The sequence below is a fragment of the Chlamydotis macqueenii genome, chromosome 31, assembly GCF_036417535.1.
Source record: "Chlamydotis macqueenii isolate bChlMac1 chromosome 31, bChlMac1.mat, whole genome shotgun sequence".
Taxonomy (NCBI): domain Eukaryota; kingdom Metazoa; phylum Chordata; class Aves; order Otidiformes; family Otididae; genus Chlamydotis; species Chlamydotis macqueenii.
In genome coordinates, this window is record NC_141586.1 from 165335 (window position 1) to 185662 (window position 20328).

Sequence of the window (20328 nt, forward strand, 5' to 3'; positions counted from 1 at the left end):
AACCGCCCCCGCGACTCCCCCCGGGGGCCCGATCCTGCCCCCCCCGGGGGTCCCCACTGGGGGACACGCCCCCGGGGGCCCGATCCTGCCCCCACTCGGTGGTCTTTGCCCCTGGGGCCCAATCCTGAGCTCTCCAGGGGTCTCTGTCCCGGGACACGCCCCCCGGGGGCCCGATCCTGCGCCTCTCGGGGACCCTGCCCAGGGACCCCCCTCACCCCCATGGGCCCGATCCTGCCCCCCTTCGGGGGTCTCTGTCCCGGGACACGCCCCCAGGGGCCCGATCCTGCCCCCCCCCCCCGGGGTCTCTGCCCCGGGACCTCCCACTCCCAGGGGCCCGATCCTGCTCCCCTGGGGGTCTTTGCCGCTGGGGCCCGATCCTGGGTCCCCCGGGGGTCTCTGTCCCGGGACACGCCCCCGGGGGCCCGATCCTGCGCCCCTCGACGACCCTGCCCAGGGACCCCCTCACCCCAGGGGCTCGATCCTGCCCCCCCGGGGTCCTTACCCCAGGTCGCCCCCGCCCGGTGGGCCCGATCCCGGCCCCCCCCTACCTCGCCCCGGGCCGCCCGTCCATGGCCGCCGCCGCCACCGCCCTCTGCGCGCCCGCACCCACCGCGCCGAGCCCCCTTCCCCGGCCACGCCCCCTCTCCGCGGCCACGCCCCCTCCCGGGCGGCCGGCCAGAGCCCCTCACCCCGGCCCCGCCCCCTCACGCCTTGGCCCCGCCCCTGGCCGCGGCCAGGCCGCGCCCACTGCCCCCCGCCCCATTGGGCCTCAGGCCCACACACCCCGCGCCCCGGCCTCAGCTCCGCCCCCTCCAGCCTAAACTCCGCCCCCGCCGCTCTGCCAGGCCCCGCCCCTTCCCGAGGGGGCGGGGGGGCCCCCAGGGCGGAGCCCCTGCCGCCCCAGCGCCCCCCCCCAGCCCCGATCCCCTCTGAGCTCTCCTGCCCTTCCTGGCCCGGGGGGGGGGGGGTCCCAAAACCGCTCTCCCCACTAAATTTGTTCCCCTCCCGCCCCCGTATCCTGCCGCCGTGGCCGTGCCTCGGCCCCGCCCCCTCTTTCGCCCCGCCCCCTTTCCGCTTCGCCCCCTCCGCGGCGGCGCCGTGACCCGGAAGTGAAGCTGCGGCGGCGGCGTGACCCGGAAGCGGGACGGGGCGGGAGCGCGCTGGGCGCGCGGACGAGGGGAGCCGCGGGACCGGAGCGGAGCCGCCATGTGAGGGGGGAACCGGGCCCGGGGGGGGGTCCGCTCCCCGCATTCGCCACCCCCAGGGCCCCCCCGTCCCCTCCGCCGCCCCGCTGCTCCCGGAGCCCCCGGTTCCCGGCCCGGTGTCCCCCTCCAGCCCCTCCCGTGTCCCTGCGCGCCCCCCGCTCCCTGTCCGGGTGTCCCCTGCGAACCCCGCTGTGTCCAGGCGGCCCTTGGGCCCCCCCGGTGTCCCCTGCCCCCCCCGGTGTCCCCTGCCCCCCCCCGGTTCCCCACCTCCAGTGTCCCCTGCCCCCCCCCCCGGTGTCCCCTGCCCCCCCCGGTTCCCCACCTCCAGTGTCCCCTGCCCCCCCCCCGGTGTCCCCTGCCCCCCCCGGTGCCCCGTCCTGCTGTCCCCTGCCGGCCCCAGGTGTCCCCTGCCCCCCCCCCCCCCGGTGTCCCCTGCCCCCCCCCCCCGGTGTCACCTGCCCCCCCCCGGTGCCCCGTCCTGCTGTCCCCTGCCCCCCCCCCGGTGTCCCCTGCCCCCCCCGGTGCCCCCTGCCCCCCCCGGTGTCCCCTGCCCCCCCCGGTGTCCCCTGCCCCCCCCGGTGCCCCGTCCTGCTGTCCCCTGCCCCCCCCCCAGTGTCCCCTGCCCCCCCCGGTGTCCCCTGCCCCCCCCGGTGCCCCGTCCTGCTGTCCCCTGCCGGCCCCAGGTGTCCCCTGCCCCCCCCCCGGTGTCCCCTGCCCCCCCCCCCCGGTGTCACCTGCCCCCCCCGGTGCCCCGTCCTGCTGTCCCCTGCCCCCCCCCGGTGTCCCCTGCCCCCCCCGGTGTCCCCTGCCCCCCCCCGGTGCCCCCCCCGGTGTCCCCTGCCCCCCCCCGGTGCCCCCCCCGGTGTCCCCTGCCCCCCCCGGTGTCCCCTGCCCCCCCCGGTGCCCCGTCCTGCTGTCCCCTGCCCCCCCCCGGTGTCCCCTGCCCCCCCCCCAGTGTCCCCTGCCCCCCCCCGGTGTCCCCTGCCCCCCCGGTGCCCCGTCCTGCTGTCCCCTGCCCCCCCCCGGTGTCACCTGCCCCCCCCCCGGTGCCCCGTCCTGCTGTCCCCTGCCCCCCCGGTGTCCCCTGCCCCCCCCCCGGTGTCCCCTGCCCCCCCCGGTGTCCCGTCCTGCTGTCCCCTGCCCCCCCGGTGTCCCCTGCCCCCCCCGGTGCCCCGTCCTGCTGTCCCCTGCCCCCCCCCCGGTGTCCCCTGCCCCCCCCGGTGCCCCGTCCTGCTGTCCCCTGCCCCCCCCCCGGTGTCCCCTGCCCCCCCCCCCGGTGTCCCCTGCCCCCCCGGTGTCCCGTCCTGCTGTCCCCTGCCCCCCCGGTGTCCCCTGCCCCCCCGGTGTCCCCTGCCCCCCCCGGTGTCCCCTGCCCCCCCGGTGCCCCGTCCTGCTGTCCCCTGCCCCCCCCCCGGTGTCCCCTGCCCCCCCTGGTGTCCCCTGCCCCCCCGGTGCCCCGTCCTGCTGTCCCCTGCCCCCCCCCCGGTGTCCCCTGCCCCCCCCGGTGTCCCCTGCCCCCCCGGTGCCCCGTCCTGCTGTCCCCTGCCCCCCCGGCGCCCCCCTTGCCGCGTCCCCGTCTGAGCGCCCCTCCCCGGCCCGGCCCCGCGCAGGAGCCTGCTGAACAAGCCCAAGAGCGAGATGACGCCAGAGGAGCTGCAGAAGCGGGAGGAAGAGGAGTTCAACACGGGGCCGCTCTCCGTCCTCACCCAGTCCGTCAAAAACAACACCCAGGTCCTCATCAACTGCCGCAACAACAAGAAGCTCCTGGGACGCGTCAAGGCCTTCGACAGGTCCGCGGCGTTGTCCCCAGAGCGTCCCCGAGGGGGCTCCGGGGCCCTTGGCGTGCCGCAGGGGCTCGTCGGGGCGGCCTGCGGCGTCCCGCTGTGCCCAGGGGCTCCCCGGCCCCGCTCTCCGTCGCCTCCAGGGCTTACGGCTGTCCCCCGGGGTCCTCCTGGGTCACCCCGCGGTCCCCGGTGCCCCCCCGGGTTATGCCAGGACCCCCAAAATGCGCTCTGGGACCTCTCTGGTGCCCAGCATCCCCCCCAGTCACCCCAGGGTCCCCGAAGTGACCTCCCGCGGCGTCACCCTTGTGTTCCCCTGGTGCCGCTCGTTCTCCGCGGGGTCCCCAGCGTCCCCCTGCGGCACCTCGCGGTCCCCAGCGTCCCCGTCGGTCAGCCCCACAGAGCCCCCAGGGTCCCCCTGGGGTCCTGCCCCCTTGTGACCCAACGTCCCCCTGAGCCCGCGTCTTCCCCTCCTGGTCCCCACCGTCCCTTTGAGACCCCCGAGGTCCCCAGATTCCCCGGAGGACCCTTCTGGGGTGCCCCCGTGTCGCTTTGCTGCTGCAGACTCGGCAGGACGATCTCGCGGAGCTCCCCCTGCTCCCGCTCCATCCCTTCGCCCCCCCGCCCCCAATTTCTCTTGGTCTCGCTCCATCTCCTCCCCGTGTTCCCCCAGCCCCTCCGCGTCCCCTCCCCAGCTCCGACAGGATGAGGGGAGCCCCAAAAGCATGGGGGTGGCTTTATTTTCGTCCCGCCCCGCGGCAGGCACTGCAACATGGTGCTGGAGAACGTGAAGGAGATGTGGACGGAGGTGCCCAAGAGCGGGAAGGGGAAGAAAAAATCCAAGCCGGTGAACAAGGACCGTTACATCTCCAAGATGTTCCTCCGCGGCGACTCCGTCATCGTCGTTCTGCGCAACCCCCTCATCGCTGGGAAGTAGGGGGAGTCACCCCCGCCCCGCCCCAGCCTCCTCCCGGCGCCTCGGGGTGCCGTTGGCGTCGCCTCGAGCCCCCGCGCGCTGTCCTCGGGCCGGGCCCCCCGCAGGCTCTCGCACAGTGACTCCCCCACCCCAGCAGGGTATTTGGGGGTGGGGGGGTGCTGTGTGTCCCCCCCTCAGGCGCTGTGCTTTGCCCCCCCGGGACAATAAAGCGGTTTTGTTACGAGCTGGTGTCGCTCTCTGCGCCCCCCGGGCGGATTTCCGCCGTGTCACCCCTCTGCGTCCCCCCCCAGGCGTCCTGGCTGCTGCAGGAGCTGGCGGAGGTGACGCCGCGGCCCTGCGATGCGGGGGGGCTGGGGGGGGCAGGGTGCTGGAGGGAACGGGCTGGGGGGTGTCCTGGAGTGAGGGGGGCTGCCTGAGGGGCTGGGCTGTGGGTGCTGGGGGGGTCAGGGTGCCGGGGGGAGGTGGGGGGTGGTCCTAGGTCTCGGGGGGGGGGTCAGGGTGCCAGGGGAGGTGGGGGGTGGTCCTAGGTCTCGGGGGGGTCAGGGTGCCGGGGGGAGGTGGGGGGTGGTCCTAGGTCTCGGGGGGGTCAGGGTGCCGGGGGGAGGTGGGGGGTGGTCCTAGGTCTCGGGGGGGTCAGGGTGCCGGGGGGAGGTGGGGGGTGGTCCTAGGTCTCGGGGGGGTCAGGGTGCCGGGGGGAGGTGGGGGGTGGTCCTAGGTCTCGGGGGGGGGTCAGGGTGCCGGGGGGAGGTGGGGGGTGGTCCTAGGTCTCGGGGGGGTCAGGGTGCCGGGGGGAGGTGGGGGGTGGCCCTAGGTCTCGGGGGGGTCAGGGTGCCGGGGGGAGGTGGGGGGGTGGTCCTAGGTCTCGGGGGGGTCAGGGTGCCGGGGGGAGGTGGGGGGTGGCCCTAGGTCTCGGGGGGGTCAGGGTGCCGGGGGGAGGTGGGGGGTGGTCCTAGGTCTCGGGGGGGTCAGGGTGCCGGGGGGAGGTGGGGGGTGGCCCTAGGTCTCGGGGGGGTCAGGGTGCCGGGGGGATCTGGTGTCCGCTGTTCCCCGTTCTGCCGTCCTGTGCCACCCCCAGCTCCCCGTCCCTGGTGTCCCCTGCCACCCCCGACTCCCCATCCGCAGCGTCCCCTGCCACCCCCGGACCCTGTCCCCGTGTCCCCTGCCACCCCAATTCCCCATCTTGGAGGCCCCTGCCACCCTCCGGTGCCCCCTGTGTCGCGATACGCCAGGAAAATCGCCGGCTGTGGTTTCGAGGAAGCGACAAACACAAAAGCCGAGTGATTTCCAGCGTCTCCGGTGACATCAGCGGACGTGGAATCGCTCAGAGTTCTCGGGCACCACCACCCTTCTCGGCACAGACCAGTATCGCTCCGGGATTTTCGTCAGGATGGATTTCAAACTGGCAAATGTTTCGTTTGCTACCAAGACAAACGTCGTGAGCTCTGCGGTCGTTCCTCTCGCAAGTGAATCCTTGGTGTCCTACGCGACGTGCTCTTACGTCAGCAGTTTGCCGTTTGTCGGTATTTTCTGGGCTCGTACTCCACGGTCCGAGGGATGGAGTTCCGCTGCGGCTCGGTCCCAACGCAGTGACTGGGAATGCTGCGTACGCAGAAGCGTTGTACGTGGCTGGCACAAAACCCGTGGCCGTGCTGGTGGTGCAGTCAGAAGGAAAATTTACTGAACGCCGCCAGGACTGGGATTTCTTTTCAGAGTCAGTGCGGCAGAGCTCCCTTCGAGAGCGGCAGAGCTACGGCTGTTCCCTCTGCTCGGGCCGGTGGAGACCGGAGCAGCTATTTTCCGGAGGGAACTTCTATTTGCAGTGGTTTTTCCCCGCAGCTCATGTAGCCGTGTCTGTAGGGCCGAGGCAGGTTTCCCATCCCACTTCCAGCGCGGCCGATTCCCTCGGGAACGGGATTCCTCTCTCCGTGGTGGCGCGTTTGCCTGGGTGACTGTGACATCTCCCTTGGAGGGATCTCTTCCCTTCGTGCCCAACAGGAGTCACTTCCAGAGGCTGCGAGCTTGTGCCCCTCTTCCAATCGCTTTGTGGATGCCCCCTTCCCTGGAGAGACATCCCAGCTCTTGGGCTCCCGAACCCTCTGATTCCAGGCTGCCGGCACCGCCGTCCCGGCACCGCAGCAGCCGGCTGACAAGGTGCTTGTGTGGACGCCGGTGTCGTAGCTCAGCCCCACTCGGGCCCAGACTACGCAGTCGCTCTCTCACTCCCCCGCCGCCGAGGGAACGGGAGAGCTCACGTGAGGAAAAGGCTGGAGCTCTGAGATCAGGACAGGAGAGATCCCTACAGCTGCCGTCACAGGCAAACCAGCCTCGACCCGTGGCCAACTCTCTGCTTGTTACTGAAACCAAAGCGGGAGAGTGAGACAGGGAACACGAGAACCTCCCCCACCCCTCCCGAAATGGGGGTTTCGGTCAGTTCAACACTTGTCGCTTTACGCCGCTCGTTCCTCGGGGGAACAACTCCTCACGTTCCTCCCCTGCTCCAGCGTGGGGTCCCTCCCACGGGGCACAGTCCTCTGTGAAACTGCTCCAGTGTGGGTCATCTCTTCCACGGGGTGCAGTCCCTCTAGAGCAGCTGTCCCAGCGGGCCCTCCACGGGCCACAGCCTCCTTCAGGCCTCCACCTCCCCCGATATGGGGTCCTCCACGGGCTGCAGGTGGATCTCTGCCCCTCCGTGGACCTCCATGGGCTGCAGGGGGACAACCCGCTCCACCATGGTCGTCACCACGAGTTGCAGAGGAATCTTGGCCAGGAGCCGCATTACTCCTCCCCCTCCTCCTTCACTGACCTTGGCGTCTGCAGCCGTTCCTCACAACAGGCTGGCAGACGCCTCTCAGGATCCTTTTTACATCTTATTCACTTCTCATCTCCTCTCCACTTCTTGCAGCCAGGCCGGGCCGAGTTGGGCCCAGTCGGCTGCCCGGCGGGAGGCCAGAGGGTGAGGCCTGCAAGGCCCACGAGGCTCGCGCTTCCCCCTCTCTGCCCCCCGCTCAGCTGCTTCACATCTTCTCTTTTCTCTTTTTTCTGTTTTCCCCTTCTTAAATACCTCTCTTGCCTATTGGTGCGACAGGGAACAACTTCTGGCCGTATCTACTGATACCGGTAGATCTCTGTTTCCATTTTGTCGTGGCGATTCTGAAAAATCAGTCTGCCAATAATTTCCAGGCGGCTTTTCTTTATATGTGGTTCCCCGTGGTGGTTGTTTAATATTTCTAGGGTTATTCTTTAAACAAATCTCACACTTTTTCTTGCTGATTTTAACTTTGTCATCCTAACACTGATCACCCGTCTGCTTAAATCGCTGAACATTGCCTCTGTTTCCCAGGGAACTTCTCTATGTTTCTAGCATCATAGAATCATAGAATCATAGAATAGTTAGAGTTGGAAGGGACCTTCAAAGGTCATCTAGTCCAACCCCCCTGCAAGGAGCAGGGACATCCCTGACTAGACCAGGTTGCTCAGAGCCTCATCCAGCCTGGCCTTGAACGTTTCCAGGGATGGGGCCTCCACCACCTTTCTGGGAAACCTGTTCCAGTGTTCTATAACTTGCATCGTAAAAAATTTTTTCCTAATTTCCAATCTAAACCTACCCCCCTCTATTTTAAAACCATTACCTCTCGTCCTATCGCAACAGGCCCTACTAAACAGCCTCTCCCCATCTTTCTTGTAGGCCCCCTTGAGGTACTGGAAGACCGCTATCAGGTCTCCCCGGAGCCTCCTCTTCTCCAGGCTGAACAGCCCCAGCTCTCTCAGCCTGTCCTCATAAGAGAGGTGCTCCAGCCCTTTTATCATCTTCGTGGCCCTCCTCTGGACCCTCTCCAACTGGTCTATGTCCTTCTTGTGTTGGGGACTCCAGAACTGGACACAGTACTCCAGGTGGGGTCTCACCAGGGCAGAGTAGAGGGGCAGAATCACCTCCCTCGACCTGCTGGCCACGCTTCTCCTGATGCAGCCCAGGGTGCCGTTGGCCTTCTGGGCCGCAAGGGCACATTGCCTGCTCATGTTATGACAGATGGAACCCAAAGTCATGGACTAAATGAACTCAACAGACTTTGGAGGGATAGCCCATAGATTGAAGGAGTTACATCTATGTGTGTGTATATGTATACACATGACGTAGGTGGTATGGAATAAGGGGTGGATACTGTCCTGGTTTTGGCAGGGATGGAGTTAATTTTTCCTCTCAGTAGCTGGTATGTTTTGGATTTTGTGTGTGAAGAATGTTCATAAACACCCTGATGATACCAGTTGTTGTGAATGAGACCAAGGACACCGTCCTGCTCTCCAAGTCTCGCTAATGTGCAGATGCAGGAAGCTGGGAGAAAGACAGACAGCATAATTGAGCCAAACTAGCCAAAGAGAGTATTCCATGCCATAAACGTCATGCTCAGTATATAAGTGGGGGCAGGCGAGGGTGGGTATCTGCCTTCCTGGCATCCATCCTTCCTGCTTGTTTTTGCTGGCATCGTTCCCCCTACCTTGCTGGCTCCCTTTTGCTCCTTTGCTTGCTGCTCGGGTTTGTTTCCGTGATCGCTGCTCGGGACGGGCTGTGTCGGTCATTGGGACATCGGGTGGTGAGAAAACACATATTGTTCACTTTGTATATTTTTGATATCCTTATATTCTGTTATTATTGTAGTTTTCCCTTTTATTTTAGTAAATTGTCTTCATCTCAACCCAGGAGTTCTCCTTCCTTCCCAATTCTCTCCCCCATCCCCCTGGGGAGGGGGAGGGTGAGCGAGAAACTGTGTGGTGATTCGGGCTAATCCATCACGGAAGCCCATTCGTTTTCCTGTGCAATGACACAGTCCATTTTTGCATGAAGCCCGGAATAATGTATGGGGTGTGCACCCGAGGGACTTTGCAAACATTAGCTGTGACAAAGGAGGGAGGTTCGGTGAATCGCAGGAAGAGGAGCGTAGAATTGGAAGAAGATGCATTTTCAGACACGTGTGATGATAAAATTGCAGTCCCAGACTGGGACAATGCAGGGGGATTTTTCACTTTGATGTTCGCACCAGGCCTGGCTGCACAAAGGGTCACGTTAGCTTTGAAGAAGGTGACCTGTCACACATTGAAGACATCAAACCTCAAAAAGGCAACACTTGCCGACATGGAGAAGAGGTTTGGGCACACTCAGAAGGTGCTGGAGGCACATGCGAAGGCACTAGATTTGGCATTAGAGCTCCTGGGTCAAGGAGGCTGTGATGGAGCCGTTACACAAAATCCATCGTTGCCTCCATAACACAGATTATGAGAAGAGAGGAAGGAGGAATATATATTTAAAGAAGCTCGCAGATAACATAGCGGATAACGCAGACATAGTGCGTATAGATTTGGGTAAAGGTTGGAACACGGTATGGGAGTGGATTATGAGCTTCTTCAGTTGGGATTGGTTATACACAGTTCTGGTAGTTCTTGTGATTGTATTTGCAATGTTATGTTGCGGTTTACCTGTTTGTATGTTTTTCGGAAGATGGGTTATTGTTCGTTTACGCATATTAATGGATGATAGACATCAGCAAGTTATAGATCATTTGTTAAGGAATGCATGGTGAATAAAGTTGTGCCTTAAAGTTTATCATGGGGAGGGGGAGATGTAGGGAACGGCGCTCGGAAGATCTCGCGCTGTGACGGACAGATAGGCTGACCCCTCCCCTAGGAGTGCGCCGCCCACGAAGGTGGAGCCAGCCAGTATATAAGCGTGTGATGCAGCCTAATAAATCGCCATTCGCATTTCCACCATGGTGGTGTCAGGGTGCTTATTGGCCCCAGGGTGGGTGTCCCTGGACTCCGCATAGCTCCTTGTGGATGCAAATAGGCCATAAGGGGGAGGTCCGCCGCCGCCTACAGGCACCACCGATCCCGATCACGAAGACCGAAGCCAACAGTAATGGTTTTAAAATAGTGGGGGGTAGATTTAGATTAGAAATTAGGAAAAAATTTTTTACGATGCGAGTTATAGAACACTGGAACAGGTTTCCCAGAAAGGCGGTGGGGGCCCCATTCGTGGAAATGTTCAAGGCCAGGCTGGATGAGGCTCTGAGCAACCTGACCTAGTCAGGGATGTCCCTGCTTCTTGCAGGGGGGTTGGACTAGATGACCTTTGAAGGTCCCTTCCAACCCAAACCGTTCTATGATTCTATGATTCTATGATTCTAATTTCTCTGTTTGCACTGCCTGTCCCTTTCCACTTAAAGATCTTATAACTCAACGCTGCGCCTTGCACGCAACAATATCAACCTGGATGTGTCCCTTGTTCTGACGGGGTCGACCTGCGACACCGCACACACCCAAACACTCAGCTGTAGCACAAATAGAGATCAGCTGGAATAAGCTTACGTCCACACCAACAACGCCGAACAGTAACAAAAACATGACACCGTTGACACAAAGGACACACACACAAACACGCCACCTCTGTAACGAGGAAGCTCCAAAGACCGAAGGCTCCTTTTCTGGATCTATGGGACCTGGATCAAAGGGATTTTCCAGCTCGCTGTTAGTCTTTGTTTCCATGGACGGAGGAGCGGACGGGGTAACGGGTGCTGTCGGATCCCCCTTCTGTGTGTGATTCTTTAAGGCTTCAAACATTACACGCCACGCCGGTCATAACCTTTGAGCAGCAGGGTCACCCCGCGTTGCACAGGCCCACAGCTCAGCACCTACACTGTCCCAGGTGCCCACCGTGCAGATATGAGAGGTGTTAGCGCCTGCTACGTGAGCAGACACCCAAACCAACAAGCTCTTCAGGTCAGGGTTACTAAGAGCACGGTTCTGTTCCTCTAACACTTTTGTTAGAATCGTTAAAATTGATTTATGTTCCTTTGAAGCCGTGCTTCTCGTCGTTCCTAGCCACGTCGCCTCCCTTAGTCGAGGTAACGGATGCTGCGCAGACTTCCCCAGTTCGGCCAAGTTTCTTTTTGGAGCTGTGCCCTCCTCGTTCCTGGCCGCTTACCTCCCTTCCTCGAGGTAACGAACTTGCTGTGCAACCTTCCTACCAATCGGCCGGGTGTTCCCACCGGAATCACAATCTTCTGATCTTCACTACTTCTAACAAGTCCCTGTTCGGTCGCCATTTGTGGGAACGTAGTCACGGCCCCCCGCTGCATGCTAAGCGAAAATCATTTATTGTTACAGCTTGTGTGCTTAGCTACCCTCCGATCGTCCATCCACCACCAGGTGTCCTTTATTTTCTTTTCCTTCTCTCGGAAAGTCCCTTGTTTCTCATTCCCATGGCTTCTGATACTCATCGTCCCCACCACGCCTCCCCGGCAAGCCTGGCAGCAAGGACGAAATGGCACTGTTACATGACATAAAATGCTTAATCAGTATAATTTTAGAATAATACGATTTTTGAAAACGAAATATCAACATGAGGTGATTCTTGCTGACTCTAGAACCGATGTCACATAGGTTAAATTTTATACGAAATCTATTTGTCCTGAGAGGGAACGGGGAGTCTCAGAACCGTGACAACATCTCGTCCGTCAGCAGCCGGCCCAGCGCGTCCGGGGGAATTCAGAAAGGGGGTACAACAAAGGTGGGCCTCAAACCCCAGCTGTGGGGACGGGCCCTGAGCCCCGGGGCACGCTGGAGCCAGCAAATCCAGGACAACGCGACCTGTTCCCAAGACCGCGGATGGAGATTTTAAGGAGGGCTTCCAGCAGCGAACCCGAGGAGGGGGCGCTCCGACGACCCCGGGACCACCAGAAGACCCTCGACTCAAAAGCCCGAGCACGCGCAAGTGGGTGGGGAATACGAGAATGATTTCTGGGAAAACTGATGATCACGTGTCAGCGTTTGGGAAGTTATTAACGCTTCTGCATGAGATCACTAAACAGACTCTGCCCGCATTTCCAGACCCGCACGCAGGCCGGGTGCGGCAACCCCCCGTGCGCCCGGCGCCGCGATAAAGAGCGCCTGCTTCTAAACTTCTCATTGCTGTTGAGGAGTTTCATTCCAGATTTCGGTAACAACACCAGCAATAGCACCGACAGGTGGAGGGAGAAGGGAAAATACAGCCAGGGTCCGGCCAAGAACAGGCAGGGCAGAAGCAGGGGGGCTCTCGGGGCAGCGTCCCCCTCCCCCAGCTGTGCGTGCCCCCTCCCCGACACCACCATCGCCGGGCAGCTGCTCTCAGCCCCTGTGCTCTGCAGAGGGACATGGACACGTGGCTGGAGAGCTGCACCACGGCTCTGCTGGAGCTCCGGCCTCACAGGAGGGGGTTCATGTCTGGGACCCCCCAGCCCGGGGGGCAGAGGCGCTGGTGGGTGGGAGAGGGGGCAGGGGCTTGCTCAGAGGAAGGGGGCTGCACCAGAGGGGATCACACAGAGTTTTCTGGATTCTCCCACGACATTTGTGGTTTTAATTTTATCTCATTCCCTTACCATATCCCTTCTGCCTGCAAATTGTCCTCCTGGGAGGTGTTTCCCTGTCCATGTCCTTTCCCTGTCACCGCTCACAGACGCTGTCCCAACCTCTGTGCGCTCACCCTGGCCCCACAGAAGCCCTCCTTTTAGCGTTGTCTGCTGCGGCACATCGTCTGTTGTGCAGTTAGAGAGAGGAGCGAGCCTGACCAAGCCCGATGGATCGGGCGGAGGTGATGCTGCTGCTGTCCGCAGGCAGAGGAGCGGCTGGAAGGACGTCAGGAGAATCCTGGAGGACGTGCTGGTCACCCAGAGTTACGGCTCGGCAGTCTGTGACCTGTCAAACAGAGAACTCTCACCGTTTACGCCTCCCCGCTCCCCAAGCGTAGGAAATGGAAAACACAGACTCAGAAAAGTTCCTTGTCTTTATGGCAACCCTCGTCTTGACCTTCTTCTTGAGAACTCGTATTGCGAGTACTCTTGGAGTCAGCTGCAGCCCTGAGCAGCCCTGACCCAGCAGCACCCTCTCAGCAGCAGAAGGACCCTGCCATCCTGGGGTCGCTCCTTCCCCCCACGGCTTCTCCCCACGGCAGCGCTGGGAGCTCCCCGGGCAGGCTGAGCGCTGACCCTGGCACAGCGGAGCCCCTGCCCCAGCACACAGCCCCTGGGCTGCGGGGACCCTGCTCTGAGGGACAGCCCTGGGCACCCCTCCTGCACCCGGGCTTCGCGCCCCGCAGCCCCCGGGGTGAGGGGCCCGTCGTGCCCCGTGCCGCTGACGGTGCCGCAGGATCCCTGCTCCGGAGCACGGCCGCCTCCGCGCCAGAGCACCTCCGGGAGCTGCAGCAGCGGATCCCAGCCTGTGGGATACGCCAGCCGCAGGAGATCCCTCCGGGAACCACAGCCGGACACCCCCAATTTCACCCCACCCCTCAATGGGGGGGGCGTCCTGCCCTTCACCCCCGCTCCGAGCCGCCGGGGGGCGCTACCGGCCAGGGCCGCGTGGGCGTGGCTACGCGCATCAGGGGGCGTGGCTATGGCGCTGGGGCGGGGGCTGGCGTGTTTCTCTCCCGCGCATGCGCACGAGGGGCGCCTTGCGCGCTGTCACGTGGTGCGGCCAAGATGGCGGCGCTGAGGGCGGTAGGTGGCACGTTTCCCCCCCCCCATTTTCCTGTGTTCCCCCTCCTTTGGGAAGCAGCTTTTTGTCGCCCCCCTCCCCATTAAGTTGCGATGTGCCCCCCCCCCGGGACTGGCGGCTCCTGAGCCTCTGTGGGGGCGCGGGGAGGGGGAAACTGAGGCGGCCCCGCTCCCGCCCCGCAGGTCCTGCGGTGCCGGGGGGCCCCGACCCCGCGCCCCGCGCCGGGGCAGAGCCGGGGGGCGGCGGGGGGGTGGCTGCTGCAGCTGCTGGGCCGCTGGTTTTACGACGTGGAGGCGGCGGCGGCCTGGGGAGAGCGGCGGCGGCGGAACCGGCTGCGGAGCAGGAACGCGTGCGTGGGGCCGGGGGGGCTGCCCCGCTTGTGGGGCGGGAGCAGGGGGGCTGGGTCAGGCCCCCCGCTTGTGGGCTGCAGGCAGGGGGGTGGGATTGGGTCCCCCCCATCCTCTCGCCCCCCCCAGGTACTGCGGCATCCTCAGGGACACTTACGGGGACAACGTGGTGGCTGCCACCTTCACTCTGTCCTGCGGCGGGGGGGTCAGGTGAGCCCCTGCCCTGCTTTGGGGGTGGCCCCCTGCTCCCTTGGCGAAGGGCGGGGGGGGGAACCCCTTGCCCTGATGCTGGTCCCCCACCCCCAGATTTGAGGGGCAGGACCACTGGATCCGGCCGGAGGGCGACTGGCGCCCCGAGGTGCTGCGCCTCCGCGACGTCCCCGTGGTGGCCCTGGACCTCAGCGGCTCCCCCCTCAACTACAGCGGCTTGGACAACCTGGGTGAGCCCCGAGAACACCCCCGGGACCCCCCCAAATCCCTTAGGGTGCCCCCCTGACCCCCTTCTGTCTATCCCACCCCCGCTAGTGCCGCTGACCCGGCTGCAGCACCTCGACCTGAGCAGGTGCCCCCACCTCGACGACTGGGCGCTGGGGCGCCTGCACGTTTTTGGGGACAGCTTGCGGGAGCTGTCGGTGGCCCGTTGTCCCCGCATCACCGAGAGGGGGCTGGCCGCCCTCCACCACCTGCGGTGAGCAGCGGGGACCTGGAACCACGGGCACCACCTCCCCTCCTCACCGCTCCTGGTGCCAGCTGCCCCCCAAATCTCCACGTGCCCCCTCCCAGGGAACTGCGGCGCCTGGACGTGGCGGGGGTGCGGGTGCCCAGCCCGGGGCTGGTCCGCATCCTGCTTGAGGAGATGCTGCCAGACTGTCACATCCTGGGCATGGACGCTGGGGACAGCACGGGGATGCCACCGGGGCAGGGAGAGCCCCCGACCTGAAGCTGGTGGGATTTTTGGGGTGCAGAGGGAGCCGTGCTGAACCCTGCCCCGGAGCATTAAATGCCTGCGTGCTGCCCTCCCTCCCTCGGTGGATTTGGGTTTTCTGGGCAGCCATCGATGGGTTTTTCTGCTTTTTTGCCCTGTGCTGCAACACTGTTCACCTCCTCCCCTTGGGTTTCCCAGCCTGAAACCTCCTGCGGGCGTTTTGGGACAGTGACACCCCAAAACGGCCCCCGCGGGGACCAGCGAAGCGCCGGCTAATCCCCCCCCCGAGGGGTTTAATCCCTGCTCCCGGGGGTTCATTCCCTCCTCTGGCCGGGTTAACTCCCCCTCTGAGGGGGCTCTTTCCCCTTCCACAGGGGCTTAAGCCCCCTAAGGGGCTCGGTTCTCCCCTCAGGGGATTTAATCCCTGTGCGAGGGGTTTAATCTCTCCTCAGGGGACGGATTCCCCCCCCCAAAGGGACTTAATCCCCCCTCCCAGTTAATCCCACGCCCCAGGGTTAATCCTCCTCTCCGAGGGCGCCGTTACCCCCTGAGCGGGGTCTGTCCCCTTTCGGGCGCAAAGCCAGGTTTATTTGGGGGCGGGGGGGTCACTTTTGGAAGTGCTCGAGGGGGTAGTGCTCCCCGTAGTGCTGCAGGTGCTGCTCCAGGGCCGCCTGCTGCCGCTGCAGGTGGGGGGGCATCTCCCGGTAAACGTCGGAGAAAAGGAGCCGCAGGCTGGGCTTCGGCTTCCGCTCCGCCTGCTCGAACGCCTCCATCACCTGCGCGGCGGCAGCGGCGCCTTTTCCTCCCTGAAATCTCAAGGGTGGCGCGGCCCCTCCCTCCCCCCCCCCCCCGCTGAAATTCTGTGGTTCCCCCCCTTGAATTCCCAGGGAACACCCTCCCTGAAATCCCAAGGATCCCCCTTCCCAAAATCCTAGGAATTTTCCCCTTGAAATCCCAAGGATCCTCCTCCCAAAAATCCCAGCGATCTCCCGCTGGAAATCCCAGAGATCCCCCTCCTGGGAATTCCCCCTCCTGGGGTTTCCCCTCCCCAAAATCCCAGGGATCTCCCCCTTGAAACCCCAGGGATCCCTCTCCTGGGGTTCCCCCTCCCCAAAATCCCAGGGATCCCCATCCTGGGGATCCCCCTCCTCAAAATCTCAGGGATCCCCCTCCCAAAATCCCAGTGATCTCCCCCTCGAAATCCCAGGGATCCCTCTCCTGGGGATCCCCCCTTCCAAAATCCCAGGGATCTCCCCCTTGACACCCCAGAGGTCCCCGCCGCGGGGATCCCCCTCCCCGCGATCCCGGGGCAGCCCGGTTACCATCCGGCGGGAGCTCTTGCGCCAGCCCTTCTCCTGCTGCTCGTCCCACCAGCCGCGGCGCAGCATGTAGTGCCGCAGGCGGGAGATGGGGTGGTCCTGCTTGTCCCAGTAGTTCACCTCGTCCACCGACCGGTACGCCGAGCTGTCGTCGCTGGTGCTGTGGTGGCCGATTCTGCCGCGGGGAGGAAGTGGGGGAAAAAAAGGAGAAAAAAAAAAAACCCAAACCATAAAAAGGTGATTTTTGGGTGCGTGCGTGCCTCTCGTTCCCCTCACGGCGTACCGGTAGGTCATGGCTTCGATGAGGAAGGGCTGGTTTTCCGCCACGGCGCGGCGCCGAGCTTCTCTGGTGGCGTTATAAACGGCGAAGACGTCGTTGCCGTCCACGCGGATAGACATCACGCCGTAACCGGGGCCGCGCGCCGCTGCGGGGAGCGGGCACGGCTGGGGTGCGGCCCCCAGTCCCGCCCACCCACCCGCCAACCCCACGCCCGCTCCCCTCACCGATGCCGTCGCCCCGGTACTGCTCGGAGGTCGGGGTGGAGATGGCGTAGCCGTTGTTCCGGCAGAAGAAAATGATGGGACACTCGAGGGTGGCGGCGAAATTGAAACCGGCGTGGGCGTCCCCCTCGCTGGCTGCCCCCTCCCCGAAATAGCAGATCACTGCGCGGTTGGCGTCGGCACGCTTGATGGCGTAGGCGGCCCCCACGGCTGCGGGGGAGGGAGGGAGTTGGGGGGGGCGGTGCGGAGCAAGAGGGTGTTTTTAGGGGGCGAGGGGGCACCTTGCGGGATCTGGGTGGCCAGCGGGGACGAGATGGTGACAAAATGGCGGTCACGGCAGCCGTAGTGCACGGGCATCTGCCGGCCTTTGCCGGGGTCGTCGGCGTTGCCGTAGCACTGCGCCATGAAGAGGTCCAAGGGGTAACCGCGGTACATCAGCACGCCTGGGGACAGAGCCAAAAACTGGGGACACCCACCCCCATCCCAGTGCCCCCCCCACCCCAACTGGGGACCGCTCCCCCTTACCCGCCTCCCGGTACTGCCCGAAAACCAGGTCGGTGTCGTCCAGCGCCGCCGCGCTGCCCACGTGCGTCCCCTCCTCGCCGTAGTTGGTCATGTAGAAGGAGATCCGGCCCTGGGGACGGGGAGGGGGGCACGCGGTGGGGTTGGGGGGTGGTCCCTGCTTTTGGGGTGTCGCCCCCCCCCTGCTGTATCCCCACCTGGCGCTGGGACTCGTAGAGGATGCGGTCCATGGTGTTGAGCAGCGTCATGGTCTTGTAGAACTTCAGCACCTGCTCCTGCGGCAGCTGCGGGGCGCGGGGGGAAAGAGGGGGGTGTGGAGGGCGCCCTCAAACACGTGGCGTCATGCGGTTCGCTTCCGTGTCGGCGGGGTGGCACAGGTTTGAGGTCCCGCGCGCGTTCGAGGTGACAGGTGCGCACATGGCATGTGTTTGGGGTGCCGCATACCGGGTTGTGGCGTGTTTGGGGTGCCACGTGCTTGGACGTTGCACGTTCGGGGTGTCCCACGCCTGGCTCTGGTGTGCTCGGCGTGTCACGCAGCCAGACATTACGTGTTTGGGGTGTCATGTGCCCAGACATTGTATGGCTGGGGTTTCACCTGCCTGGGTATTGCGTGTCTGGGATGCCACATGCCTGGCTCTGCCGTGTTCGGGGCGCCCTGTGCCCAGACATGACCCGTTTGGGATGTTACGTGCCCCGCTATTGTGTGTTTGGGATGTCACGTGCCCAGATATGGTGTGTTTGGGGTGTCCTGTGCCCAGACACGACACGTTCGGGGTGTCAGGCGCCCAAACCCTGCCCGTCCCAGCTGCCGTGCCGGGTCGCTACACGCGTGGGTGCCGCTGCCCCGCCGCGTCCCCCGCTTTGGGGGGCTGACCTGGGGGTCCTCGGCGGGGCTGACGATGTGGCCCTGCCGGTCCATGACGCGGTACACGGGGATCCCCGAGATGACGTTGGGCTGGATGAACTGCAGCCGGTCGGCGAATTCGGCCGAGGCTCCGGGGAACTGCGGCTTCTCCTCCGGCGAGAGGAACTCCTGCCGCGGCAGCGCCGTGTCCGCTCCCGAAACCCCCGCGTGGGGCCCCGGGCGCCTCCCCCGTCACACCCCGTACCGGGCCAATAGCAGGACGCGCGTGGGACGGGGGGGGACACGGGGGCATGGGAACGCCATGTGGGGCCCCGGGGGTGGGACGGGGGGGACACGGGGGAGTGGGAACGCGATGCGGGGCCCCGGGGGTGGGACGGGGGGGGGACACGGGGGAGTGGGAACGCCATGTGGGGCCCCGGGGGTGGGACGGGGGGGACACGGGGGAGTGGGAACGCGATGCGGGGCCCCGGGGGTGGGACGGGGGGGGGACACGGGGGAGTGGGAACGCGATGCGGGGCCCCGGGGGTGGGACGGGGGGGACACGGGGGAGTGGGAACGCGATGTGGGGCCCCGGGGGTGGGACGGGGGGGACACGGGGGGAGTGGGAACGCGATGCGGGGCCCCGGGGGTGGGGTGGGGTGGGATGGGGTGGGATGCGATGGGGGGGACACAGCGCCGCGGGCACTGCCTGCGCGGGGACACCCGGACGTGGGGAGCCGGGGACGGGATGGGGGGGTGGGGGCGCCCCCCGTGGGTGTGTGTCCGCCCCCCGTGGGTGTGTGTCCGCCCCCCGGGGCCCCACTCACGGCGGCGCTGAGTCGCCGGGCCGGGCCGCAGCGCGGGATCCGCGGGAGCCGCAACCGGAGCCCCCGCCAGGCCGCCATGGCCGCCATGTCCGGGGGGGCGGGGCTCGGCCGATGGGCGTGGCCCCGCGCACCGGAAGCGGAAGCGGCGGGCGTGGCGGCGGAGGAGGGGACGATGGCGGCGGCGGGCGGCGGGTGCTGCCTGCGGCCGTTCTCCTGCGAGCAGGGGCTGCTGTCGCGGCCCGACGGCTCGGCCGCTTTCCTGCAGGGTACGCGGGGCCTCCCCTCGCGCCCCCCCCCGCGGCCCGGCCCGGCGGGGGCTCCTCCCCGGTGCCCCCGCCGCTGAGCGCGCTCCCGTCGCCAGGCGACACCTCGGTGCTGGCCGGGCTCTACGGGCCCGCGGAGGTGAAGAGCAGCAGGGAGCTCCCGGACCGGGCGGCGCTGGAGGTGCTGCTGCGCCCCAAGGTGGGGCTGCCAGGTGCGTTCCCGGCGGGAGCCCCGGGGGTTGCTCGGAGCGGCCCCGGTTGAGCCCCCGCCGCCCCCCGTCCGTCCCGCAGGCGTGGCGGAGCGCAGCCGGGAGCGGCTCCTGCGGCGAACCTGCGAGGCCGTGGTGCTGCGCGCGCTGCACCCCCGCACCGCCGTCACCCTGGTCCTGCAGGTGCTGAGCGACGCCGGCTCCGTATCCCGGGGGCTTCTGGGGAGGGGGGGTGTCCGTGTGCTTCGGGGGGGGGTGGAGCTGTGTTGGTGTCTGGGGGGGTCTCCCCCCTTTGTCCTTGACCCCACCCCCCAGCTTCTCTCCTGCTGCCTGAACGCTGCCTGCATGGGGCTGCTGGACGCGGGGCTGCCCCTCTCGTCCCTCTTCTGTGGCGTCACCTGCGCCCTCGACCCCAGCGGCGCCATCGTCCTGGACCCCACGACCCGCCAGGAGCAGGTGAGCGCGGCGGGGTGGGGGTGGGAGGGGTCCACAAACCCCACGGGCCCCACTGAGCCCCCCCCCGCCCTGTTTTTGCAGGAGGCGCGTGCTGTCCTCACGTTTGCCATCGACAGCGCCGAGATGAAGGTGCTGATGGCCACCACCAAAGGCAGCTGCTCCGTGGAGGAGGTGAGGGGTTCAGGGACCCCTCCTGGGGGGGCACACAACACTTCTGGGGTGCAGGACCCCCCCCCTCACGGGTAGGGTCCCCCGCACACCACAGAGTCGCCCTTTCCCCCCTCCCCGCAGATGCAGCAGTGCCTCGCAGCAGCCCAGCGTGCCGCCGAGACCATCTTCCGGTTCTACCGCGATTCCCTCCGCCGGAGATACTCCAAGTCCTGACGCCAGCAACCCCGAATTGTCCCCCGCCGTCCCCCCACAACTGGCCTGCCCCCCTCTACTTGTCAGTAAATGACCCCTTTCCCCTCCTCTGCGCCTCGGAGTCCATCCACCGTCGCACAGGACCCCCCTGCGCCAGCTCCCGAGCCCCCCAGCGTGGGGGACACACACACGGGGACACGCGTGGGGACACAAGGCGGGGCCCCGCCGTCGCCACCGACACACCCAAGATGGCGGCCGCAGGATGCCGCGCACGCCGGTACACTCAAGATGGCGGCTCCCACCGCGGTGT

The 20328-nt window shown here is 65.6% G+C and overlaps 4 protein-coding genes and 1 long non-coding RNA gene across 7 annotated transcripts; 4 read left to right on the top strand and 1 right to left on the bottom strand.

The window, feature by feature from the left end:
- Positions 1–1071: 1071 nt before the first annotated feature.
- SNRPD2 (small nuclear ribonucleoprotein D2 polypeptide) lies at positions 1072–4146 on the top strand. The gene is made up of 3 exons (XM_086769167.1): positions 1072–1208; positions 2816–2995; positions 3749–4146. Coding segments are annotated over exons 1-3 (357 nt in total). The 5' UTR covers positions 1072–1206; the 3' UTR covers positions 3924–4146.
- A 783-nt stretch (positions 4147–4929) lies between these two features.
- Positions 4930–5609, top strand: LOC147596926 (uncharacterized). Its single transcript, XR_015261295.1, has 2 exons — positions 4930–5013; positions 5046–5609. It is a non-coding gene; the product is annotated as an uncharacterized LOC147596926 (long non-coding RNA).
- Positions 5610–13379: 7770 nt separating this feature from the next.
- DMAC2 (distal membrane arm assembly component 2) lies at positions 13380–14809 on the top strand. Of its 3 annotated transcripts, XM_086769175.1 has the most exons (6): positions 13380–13444; positions 13625–13791; positions 13919–13999; positions 14096–14229; positions 14315–14477; positions 14573–14809. In XM_086769175.1, the coding sequence occupies exons 1-6, from the start codon at positions 13427–13429 to the stop codon at positions 14727–14729; spliced, it is 720 nt and encodes a 239-aa protein (XP_086625301.1). In that variant the 5' UTR covers positions 13380–13426; the 3' UTR covers positions 14730–14809. The 3 variants fall into 3 exon arrangements, with proteins under 3 accessions (XP_086625301.1, XP_086625303.1, XP_086625302.1); XM_086769177.1 differs by having other exon boundaries at positions 14315–14809; XM_086769176.1 differs by lacking the exon at positions 14315–14477.
- Positions 14810–15275: 466 nt separating this feature from the next.
- On the bottom strand, positions 15276–18830 carry BCKDHA (branched chain keto acid dehydrogenase E1 subunit alpha). The gene is made up of 9 exons (XM_086769204.1): positions 18728–18830; positions 17931–18089; positions 17254–17340; positions 17060–17168; positions 16816–16977; positions 16538–16744; positions 16317–16458; positions 16037–16208; positions 15276–15490 (listed from the first exon to the last, which is right to left on the bottom strand). The coding sequence occupies exons 1-9, from the start codon at positions 18812–18814 to the stop codon at positions 15320–15322; spliced, it is 1296 nt and encodes a 431-aa protein (XP_086625330.1). The 5' UTR covers positions 18815–18830; the 3' UTR covers positions 15276–15319.
- Positions 18831–18869: 39 nt separating this feature from the next.
- On the top strand, positions 18870–20126 carry EXOSC5 (exosome component 5). The gene is made up of 6 exons (XM_086769184.1): positions 18870–18993; positions 19089–19202; positions 19282–19403; positions 19515–19655; positions 19737–19826; positions 19947–20126. Exons 1-6 carry the CDS (start codon positions 18900–18902, stop codon positions 20037–20039), a joined length of 654 nt encoding a protein of 217 aa, XP_086625310.1. The 5' UTR covers positions 18870–18899; the 3' UTR covers positions 20040–20126.
- The last annotated feature ends 202 nt before the right edge of the window (positions 20127–20328 follow it).

What these genes read in the sequence shown, in the direction of transcription:
- SNRPD2 (XM_086769167.1), top strand. An exon ending in CGCGTCAAGGCCTTCGACAG is followed by an intron (nt 2,996 to 3,748) that starts GTCCGCGGCGTT and finishes GCCCCGCGGCAG; the next exon opens with GCACTGCAACATGGTGCTGG.
- EXOSC5 (XM_086769184.1), top strand. Translation starts at nt 18,900, where the DNA reads ATGGCGGCGGCGGGCGGCGGGTGCTGCCTGCGGCCGTTCTCCTGCGAG. An exon ending in CCCCAAGGTGGGGCTGCCAG is followed by an intron (nt 19,203 to 19,281) that starts GTGCGTTCCCGG and finishes TCCGTCCCGCAG; the next exon opens with GCGTGGCGGAGCGCAGCCGG. An exon ending in CCACGACCCGCCAGGAGCAG is followed by an intron (nt 19,656 to 19,736) that starts GTGAGCGCGGCG and finishes CTGTTTTTGCAG; the next exon opens with GAGGCGCGTGCTGTCCTCAC.
- BCKDHA (XM_086769204.1), bottom strand. Translation starts at nt 18,814, where the DNA reads ATGGCGGCCATGGCGGCCTGGCGGGGGCTCCGGTTGCGGCTCCCGCGG. An exon ending in GGCCACCCAGATCCCGCAAG is followed by an intron (nt 16,745 to 16,815) that starts GTGCCCCCTCGC and finishes CCTCCCCCGCAG; the next exon opens with CCGTGGGGGCCGCCTACGCC. An exon ending in GTACCGGGGCGACGGCATCG is followed by an intron (nt 16,459 to 16,537) that starts GTGAGGGGAGCG and finishes CGCTCCCCGCAG; the next exon opens with CGGCGCGCGGCCCCGGTTAC.
- DMAC2 (XM_086769175.1), top strand. An exon ending in TCCTGCGGCGGGGGGGTCAG is followed by an intron (nt 14,000 to 14,095) that starts GTGAGCCCCTGC and finishes CCCCACCCCCAG; the next exon opens with ATTTGAGGGGCAGGACCACT. An exon ending in GCCGCCCTCCACCACCTGCG is followed by an intron (nt 14,478 to 14,572) that starts GTGAGCAGCGGG and finishes GCCCCCTCCCAG; the next exon opens with GGAACTGCGGCGCCTGGACG.